This window comes from Pararge aegeria, chromosome 23 (genome assembly GCF_905163445.1).
Source record: "Pararge aegeria chromosome 23, ilParAegt1.1, whole genome shotgun sequence".
Classification (NCBI taxonomy): Eukaryota; Metazoa; Arthropoda; class Insecta; order Lepidoptera; family Nymphalidae; genus Pararge; species Pararge aegeria.
This window is the reverse complement of record NC_053202.1, coordinates 8,413,494-8,423,829: the sequence shown is the minus strand read 5'-3', so window position 1 is coordinate 8,423,829 and position 10,336 is coordinate 8,413,494. Positions and strand designations below refer to the sequence as shown.

At 33.6% G+C, this 10,336-nt stretch overlaps 1 protein-coding gene across 1 annotated transcript; it reads right to left on the bottom strand.

Moving 5' to 3' along the window:
* Positions 1 to 8,462: 8,462 nt before the first annotated feature.
* LOC120634364 lies at positions 8,463 to 9,260 on the bottom strand. The gene has a single exon (XM_039904880.1). It carries the CDS (start codon positions 9,258 to 9,260, stop codon positions 8,463 to 8,465), a length of 798 nt encoding a protein of 265 aa, XP_039760814.1.
* Positions 9,261 to 10,336: the final 1,076 nt, after the last annotated feature.

The window sequence follows — 10,336 nt, the reverse complement described above, 5'->3', positions numbered from 1 at the left end:
ACCTAAGATAGACGTAACCTCAAATAGAATTGTACGCCGTCCAGAGTGCTGTTTAATATTTGACACTTATAATATGTCCGGTGAGAATTTAACAGATGTGTGCTGTATCATCCATACAGTATCAATAAAGACGTCTAAAACATTCTGTCAAATATAAAATACAATTTGGTCGGAGAATAATCTTAAGCGTACCTCAATGATTGTTGAAAGTTAATTTATTGTTATTTAATAATTAATTTATTTAAATTATTTAACTTATTAAATGCTTGGCTATGGTCTACGCGTCACCAGTATTTTGATATCTATGTACCTGTTTTTTTTTGTTTTTTTTTATTGTTATCTTTATTGAATAGTACAAAGATTATTTTAAGTCAATAATAGCTTTAATATTTGTTTTTTTTTTCACTTTTAACTCGCCAAAGCACAATGCGAGACTTTTATAGACCTAATTAATTGTGTTTAGTATATAATATGTATAGTATATGTATAATATGGTCTTTCTATTAATAATATGTATTTTATTTTCTGCTTAATATATTTATATCGCTTTTGTAAATACGCTTCGTATGAATTTATTTGTGTAAAATATTGTTTTTTGAATCTTCATTTTTATATTTTCTTATAATTATGTATTGAATCCTCATATTTCTTCAGTATTTATTTTCATTATTATTTATTATGATTTCTTTTCGAATTTAATATTTTTAATTTTACTATTAACTTGTTTTTATTTTCAAGGTGATGCCCTTCTTTACAAATCACTTTCATATTTCGCCCACCATTTATGCACAAACATATTAATTTATACAATGTATATTTAATAATTAATATACGGAAGTCATTTATATACCTTATACGCATGTTATTCATATATAACATTCATTAAATATAATAATTTCATTCATAATAATTAATAAAAATAAAAATATTCACACATAAGCTGTTTTATTCCTTTTTATTTTTTTCATTTTAAAAAAATTTACTAAGCTGAAGTATTTGTGATTTCTTTGTTTATTTGTTCTACAGAACGCGCTAATCTCTGAAAGTACTAGTCAGATTTGTAAAAAAACTTTTTTTGTATGTGTTGCTCAATTCTTAGTAATAGCGAGGCAGGCGGAAACCAAGCGGATGGTCGGGGTTTATTTTGTACTTATACACCGAGCTAAGTGTATCATCGCATGCATTTAAAACAGAGTAATAGAATAAGTGGTAGATATAAGTAGTGCTACTGAAAAGGAGCGCTCGTTTGAGCTCACTGAGCATTTAGGTCGCTACTGTTCTTTAAAGGTAAACCATCTCACAAGCAATGTGTCTCAAGTGGAAATGGAGAGGTTGCCTTGTACAGATAGTAGACAGACAAATTAAATTATTACTGACAGAGGTCAAAGAAGGGTAAGACTAAATGCTAGATCGAAAGATAATATGGTAGATACTGCAGAAAAAAAGTGCGCACCCGCTACAGTTAAAAGAAAAACTAGCATAATTTGCTCGAGGAGACCTTCACTTGAGAGGAGGTCCATAAAGCCAATAATGACTCTTTCTGATTTAACATAAGTTCTATATAATTTCTTTTATTTAAGGTCCATTCCAGTCATTTTTTTTAATTTGCACTGGCTAAAAGAAAGTGGATACATATTTTTGCTTCAAAGAAACGAACTTTATTATTTTTATTTCCGTAACTATAACTGCTTTGCATTTGGGACATATGCTATGACCAACAATATATTCACTTATAAACTTTGAGCGTCAGCATTCTTTTTACGTGACTCTAACTTCACCTAGTTACTCATCTAGGTACCTACTAGTGGGATCTTGTCACGATATCACATAAAATAAAACAAAAGAAAGTAAAGCACAGTGGACAAGTTTTATACATACGATACACGGCCCTTTTAATTTTTTGTTAACCAAGTATTTTCTACATCTCAGTAGTTAAGAAATAACATTAAAAAGCAATAAAATAGTTAGTTAAACCTTAATATTTAGCATGTTGTAATTTTTCAGTGCATATGTAGACACATGATTTGCTAGCTCGCAATCTAAAATCGTGGAACACCTGACACCGAGGTAATCTTGTTAGGATCGCTTTAAAGCTCAAATTGAATACAATGTTTGTAAAACAAATATCTGGAGTACAAGATTTGCGACTCTTAAACAAGTTCTATTAAGTCCATTTTACTTTGGCGATACTGTTGACTACTAAAGGCTGCTGTACGACTGAGATAATTAAAAAATCACTGAGTTTACAAACAAATTAAATCAATGTTAAAAAATGAAAAGGATTGTTTCACGGTTGCATAGACATGGCGCGTCGTACTAAATCAGTATATGTCTAAATAGGTGGTCAGTCATTCCTCTGATTTCCATAGATCTATTTAGATTCTTCTTTTCACCGACTCTAGAACAATCAATTATTACTAACTCAAAAATTCATTTTCTTTATAGTAAGATCTGACGCCCCAAACAGATAGCCTACCTTATAATATGTGTGGATAATTTTTGCATGAAACCAGGGCAACATTTCGCAGTGCATGTATCACGTGGTAAAAAGCGCGCCATGTGTACAATTCCGGAGAAATAAAGTAGATATCGTCGAGTGTAAAAGTATGAGCAGCAAAATTGCTTTCGTTTGCAAGTAATCGACACTGGAACAAAAGTAAATTGTTTGCAGGCCAATAGGCTTTCGCACGCATAATATAGGTCTATGATAGGTAAGTATGGGAAAATTATTCATTAATGTTTAAAATGTGGAGTTTGACCGCTTTGTCTATTTCCCTGTGAAATCGTAGGGATCTGACTCACTTAACAATATTAAACTACTATAATGTATCCACTATGATGTAATTTTGTAATTTAAAAAACCAACCTCACCCACAAAAACAAACACGTCAGAAACCCCGTCGTTTTTGCTTCGGGCGTTAAAAAATAATAAAAGCTTAAATAGGATTTCTCTGGTTGGATGCTTTGTCTATGCCTAGTTATCAACCTACCGATGCATAGGTGTGGACTCCACCCTTGTCCTGACTCTGGGCCATTACTCAGATTTTTACTGAAAATTGCATCAGGAAGGTAAATATATAAGTATGCAAATTATTAACTATCCTGCTAATATTATTAATGCGAAAGTTTGTATGGATGGATGGGTGTTTGTTACTCTTTCGGCAATTTTTTATACAGGAAAATTTACGGCTCCCGCAGGATCCATGGAAAACCAAAAAACCGCATACGAAACCGCGGGCAAAACCTGTTGTTACACAAAGAGAGTCAATAAAGAGTAGTAAAACGGTTAATTTATCATTGTTTATACAAAAATGTTAAGTACTTACCTACCTCTTTAAAGTAAAGAAAAGCTTTCAAACAATGATTTGTAATTCTGAGCACCAACGTGATGAAATTAGCAATTTCTGTAATGAGAGAGATTCTCAATGTTTAACATAAATGTTGTGTATCTTCGGTTACAAACTTGAAGTAAAGACACATTGCATATTTCGTAAAAACATAATATAAATGAACAGAGAATATAACAATAAAATGATTTTATAAGACTCATATCAACGCCATCTATGTGTGTCTTGCTGAACTTCAATGACGGCCATGTTTGTTTACATTCTGCAAGCTCATGAATGAAAAGTTGTACTACGAGGTTCAAGGTTTTACCGTGATTCATAAAATAAAGAGCGAACCGTTTTACGATTGTTCAATGAACTTTGCGTATTAACCTGTTTGTAAGTCAATAAAAAATATTGGTATTCATACCTATAAAACCTACTTAGCGTAAGTTTATTCAATTTATCGGAATTAGGTAGGTATTTACTAAACAGGCTCGTATTTTTGGAATTGGATCATATTATGTCTTAGGTTTTTCTTCAATGTTGTAATGTTGGTAGTTAATTATCCGCTTAAAAAATAAAAACTAAACAATTATGAACAAAAGCAATATCAAAAACAAATAAGAGTAAGCAGATAGATACCCTACATAACGAATATAAATAACAAAACCTAATCTTGGAGTTCCGTCCGCCATAACAAGAATAAAAAAACGAGGATCACATGAATGCAACGCTAACCAACTAAATAAAACAGTTAAACATCACAGATTGTTGTTTATTTGTTTTTATTTTTCTCAAGCTTCTCGGCCAAGGTTACTACTTTAGACTTACTACAGACTGATTTGCGCAAGTTGTGAAGGTTTCGATCGCGCAACCTGGCGCGTAGCTTGAGATAGTTTCGGTGACTGCCAGTAGATGGCGTAACTTAGTTTTATTTTACCGGAAGTTACTGAACCTTATGAATGCTTTTATTTTTGTAATTATTATATTTATCACTTCATAGTTGGGTAGTCAAGTCACTTATCAATTGCCTTGGCTAAGTTACTTTAAATCGAGTTTGTACCTGGATGGGTGACCGACTATAAAAAACCCTATTCGGTCATAACCTTTCCTCTATATAAAGATCATGTGTACATACTTGTAAGTGTGGCATGACTGATTCGAATTCAGCAATGATGATTTTTAGGAGTGCACCAGTTCAGTATAAATTAAATTGTTTAGATATATATATACCCACACTTGGACAATATGATATCAGAATACATTAGAATTAAATCCAAAACACTCAATAATACAAATTATATATTCACTACAATTTATATTATTAACTAAGATAGTGTTTTGCATATTATATATAACCTATATTGTTTATGGGTTAAATAGAAAAATCCCTTTACGCTCTATAAAGGGATTTTTCGTGGTACTGGGTTACCATTACACACTCATTTCTTTAATTAATTACCCGATATGTTTGGCAAAGCTAAATTGGTCAAATATATAATAAGATTATCGTCATAGATCACAATAAGATTGTAAAATCATTTATTGTTAATAAATGATTTTACAATCTTATTGTGATCTTATTGTGATTGTAAAATCATTTATTAACAATAAATGATTTTACAATCTTATTGTGATCTAGCTATAGGTAGAATTGAATCCTAAAAAACGTCATTACTAGTATTTGCATTTTTTTTTCTGTTTTAGCCTTTACTAGTAAAACATTTAGGTATACCCCATATCAAGAGCATGTCTACACTTTTACCGTAAATAAAGAATAACATGCTTTTACTGATGCTATCTCGTTTTAATCATCTTAAGAGCATCTTCATGCCTCGAATAATATTATGAGTGTAATCTCTAATTAATTACCGCAAACCTTTCACAGTATTTAACACCTTATCGTTCGGAGCATAAGGACTATTGTGTTATGCTTACTAGCTTATACTCGCGACTTCATACACGTAAATATAATTTAATTATTCTAACATGTTAACAACATAAACCATAGATATCATTGGTCATTTCTTTGGTTTTGCTGTAGAGTTAGAGTTTAAAGTGAGGAAACCTGTTCTCCTGAAAGTTCATGATGTTCTTACAGATATTTGAAATCTACCAGTCCGCATTAGGCATCGGACTACGGAACGGCCAAAATCCTGCTCAGAGGTATAAATTACAAAAGCATGAAATTTAAGATTTTGTAGAAACTCGATTTACTATTAACTACATATTGTAGATATTTATTGTAAAGTCAACATGTCCCGAGGATGCTCCGGTGTCGGAGTGAAGTGTGTGTGGAGAGTAGGTACATTGCCGAAGATCTGTTTGGTGTTGAGCATAAAGATTGAAGATATCATAAAATGCATCATACAGATTCTCCTACTTTTCTCGGAGCAAATTATGCTTAATTTTCATAATATTTAACTACATGTTTTTTTTGTAATAAATATTATGCGAATTTATTTTTTTCTCTTTTCTTCTCTTGTAGCTTATCTTGAGTGTTAAAAATATTGTGGGAACGGTTGTTTTCCGGCCTAAAAATGATATGCAATAACGAAAATACGATATATTTAACTCGGTAACGCATTGGCGTAATGTCTATGCAAAATTTTGTCAAGATCGTAGAAAATTATAGGCTTATTTTTAAAACTAACAGAAAATTTCCTAGGTAACAAATATACAAACAGACAGACTCTCGCATTTACTATTTTGATTATGGATGGACTCTATAATCTATACACGGTCATCATTGTAGCTCATGTTATGAACAGTCTACAAAATATAAATTATACTTTAGTATCTATTTTGTAGGGAATACGGTTTATTTTGGTTTATGTTTAGAATTATAAACGCATCCACTTTTCCCAGGCAGCTTTTACCGGATTATCTTTTCTCAATAGTCTTGCGAGTTTTCTTTTAAAGAGAAAGAAATAGTCTTAATGTACTTCAATTACGACATCACTCGTAGGTTCTAACACTCTAATATAAATAAATAATAAATATACTACGACAGTACACACATCGCCATCTAGCCCCAAAGTAAGCGTAGATTGTGCTATGGGTACTAAGATGACTATACATAAATATTTACATAAATACTTATAATATACAAATAAACACCCAGACACTGAAAAACATTTAAGTTCATCACAATATTTTCCAGTTGTGGGAATCGAACCCACAGCCTTGACTCAGAAAGCAGGGTCGCTGCCACTGCGCCAATCGGCCGTTGTAGTAATGACCTTTCGCTTAGAGAATAAAGCTGGCCACCGAGACGATCCGATTTCGATGTCCTGTTGGGTCATCTTATAGAAGTTATCAATAAACTGCATCGCATTTTGGATTTATACAGTTTTTTCTTTAACGCGTTTTGACAGTTATTCACATACCATGTAGGTAGGTATATTACTTTATTTTTATATGAACCTCTTTGCCTTAGACAAATATTTAAAAGTATGTTTGTAAAAAAATAAGATTCCACTAAGCCATTCCTAAGACATAAGGCCATATTAAGCCAGAACGTGATTTAAAAAAAAATATAAGTGATTTAAAAAAAGAGTTAAGGCATCGAAATAATACAATCTCATTAAACACAGTAGGGTTAAATCGCTCGGCTGTACAGTCTAGCCGTTAACTAGCCATGTCGGAATGCACATACCATATTATCTGAACAGAAAAAAAAATTATAAATTACTAAGTGAACCCTGGACTACTTAAGTCATAGCGCACGTCGCTGCGTGAGAGGTTTGCCAGGTTTCTGGAATCTATGCCATTCTCTATGTAGGTATATATAGAAAGGTAGGTTTAGGTACCACTCTCTTGTGATGTCTTTCTATTAGGATCTAGGGTTTACTGACGGAGGTTTATTATTTTTTGTGAACGCTATTTGCTTTACTCTACTTAGTTATTCTTTTAATTTTGACCTTACTCTGGTTTCAGTTGAAAATAAGTGTCGGAAATTGTATGCGTTTATAACTTTATAATAAACAGCTTAATATGCTGATCTGTACACGTATTTTAAGTAGTATTACAGACGGTAAAATCTAACAACATATTTTGTAAAAAATGAATGAATGAATACACTGTTATTGATGATGAATACACCACATAAAAATACAGAAAAATTGAAAATAAAAAGTTAACACAATTTGTTTAAAATTTGGTGAGCTCTTCCATCCAACTAATGGCGTAAAATACATCGACACAGTTTCTGTCATGAAATGTATATTTTTTTGACATAAAAAATCCTAAAACCTAACAACTTTGACCTGATCCTGTTGTTACCGTAAACAAAAAGAGACCTACAATAAAAAATGTATTTACTTTTTTTAATTTACAATCAGATCAAGCCATGAAATTAAAATATTAAGTTATATTAATGTGAATTCAAACCCCAAATAAATTCAATGATATAATTTTATGCATGTAACCGAATTATTATGATGGTTGAAAGTACCACTACCATTATAATAAGTAAATAGTAGCAGTACTTCTTGATCACCAGAGTAACAATATCACAATAATATTTATTTCGGGATGATAAAATAAAAGGAAACAAAACAATAATTAGATTTATTTAACAAACGCTCGTTTCAATAATAAAACACAACTTTTATTCATATAATTTAATATAAATAATCTCTTTGTTTTCATAAATTAATATAAAGCAAGAATGTCCACTTATTTTTATGTATATAATAAATTGTTACTTACAATAAAAAATACTGAAGTCGAGAATATAATACATAAATAATAAACAAGGGAACCCGTGGAGATGACTTAGAAAATAAAACATACAACAAGACATAAACAGACGCAAAAACAATCTTAAACAATACTTAAATAACAATAATTAATTAAAGCCAGGTACGTATGGAAAACCATAATAAATATTTCACTATTACCTATCTTAACTGCGTTAATATATTGATAATCTTTGTGATACTATAATAAATAAATACTATAAAAAATCATAGTTACAAATCACCTATAAGGTTTACGAGAATATTAAGTTACAACTCATTCAGTCAATAATAAATACAACCGCACAACACATTTATACACGAGACGAATAAATAATTGAACGTAGTGAAATCGTCTTGCAAAGGGGTCGGTTAACTAGGCCACGGAAAGCTAATGCTTTTGTGCGGAGTACGCTAAGCTTTGCGCGTCGGCGGATCTTCCCCAGCCTCCGCCACCGTGCCCGCCTCCGCCACTGCTGTAGCCTCCAGAATCGCCGCCATAACCGCTCGCACCGGCGTAGTCGTGGCTCGAAGAGTGACTCGACGAATGCTGTGGATGTGCCACCACCTCGTAGGTTACATGCTTCTGTTGCGATAGCAATTTCTTCAAACCAATTATTGCTGACAATACCAACGCCAATTTTCCTATCAGCAACGCTTTCCCGGCTATTAAAGCGATAGCTCCGATCGCGAGCGGCATCAACGCCATCATTTTCAACATCACTGCCGCCAGCAAAGGTCCCAGGATCTTTTGCGCCTTTTTCTTTTTACCTCTACCTTCCTCGGACAGATCATTGTCTTCTGTGAACGATGACACCGTGTCTTCTAGCGCACGACCCACACTGGTCACTGTGTCAATAACGTCCGACCCTTTGACCTCGACTCGTAGAGAATGGGTCTCGAAGTAGTTCTTCACTTTATCGACGGGATCCAAAGATCTAGGAGCACCAGTTTCTGGAGGCACATCACTTGCTCGAACAACTGTCACACCATCTGTTAAAGAGAACGCGTCCTTTTGTCCCATCATTTTGTCGACGAAGGAGAAGAATTTGTATTTGAGGCATGACGTCGAGTCCTTTTTGAGGCAGTCGCTGAATCCTTCGATGTCATTTTCAGAATGGCTCGTGTCTTGAGCGGGGAGGGCATGACACGATACCGCGAGCACTAAGATGGCAACCGTCCTCCACATGATGGCGTCAGAATCAAACTGTGCGCCGGGGCCGAGACGCTGAGCTTAAATAGTTTCTCTCCGCACCCCTCGATAGACATGCCCCGGTAAAAAACGATCCGAAATAAGTTGGACTTTCTCAGTGGTCTAGGAGTAAAAGTGAAGTCCAGGTTTCATAACATTGCGTCGGCGAAAGCCTCGTGCGCGGTCATTGTGAAAGGTCATGAACTTGAAATCTTATTGTGTGGTACATTTTATTGTGTCCATGATGAGCGGTCTTTCTTGCAATCTGTAAAAATATAAAGTATCTAGTGCGCTTCAATAAAATGGGTTTAAATTAAAAGTGGAATCTGTTTTTTAATAACTTTCCCATCTTTTTAGTTAAATTCACTGGACATTATTTTATAGTGAAGCCGAATAGCCCATCGGGAAAGGGTTTGGCTTTCCTTACGGAGGGACCGAATGAAATCCCCGGCACACATCTAACTTTTTGGAGCTATGTGCGTTTTAAGCAATTAATATCACTTTTCTTACCGGTAGAAGAAAACGTTGTGAGGACATGTACCCCTGAGAGTTCGCCATAATGTTCTCAAGGGCGTGTGAATTCTACCAATCTACTCTATGTATATTGGATGCAAGTTTTTTTCTGTGCTTGAAATCATCTAGATCATTGTCATTTTAGAAAAAGAAATGACCAGACAGACGTCATAACTAATGTTACTTTGTTTATGCATAGCAGTAAACTACAAAGTTCTATTATCTGTGATGTAAATATTACGCATGTTACAAATGTGTCTACTGCTCGCTAACAGCAAATAATACAAAATAATAAGCTCGGCCAAAACAAGCAAAACGAGTTCAGTTAGCACAGCAAACTATAGCTGTTTACTTTTGTTGTTTTATTTGTGGTCGATACAAAGTATTTCTTTTCTAGGGCATGCCCCATCATCATCATATCAACCCATTACCGGCCCACTACAAGTCACGGGTCTTGACCCAAAGAAGGGTTTAGGCCGTAGTCCACCACGCTGGCTCATTGCGTTTTGGTGGACTCCACACGCCTTTGAGAACATTATTGAGAACTCTCATTCATTAAA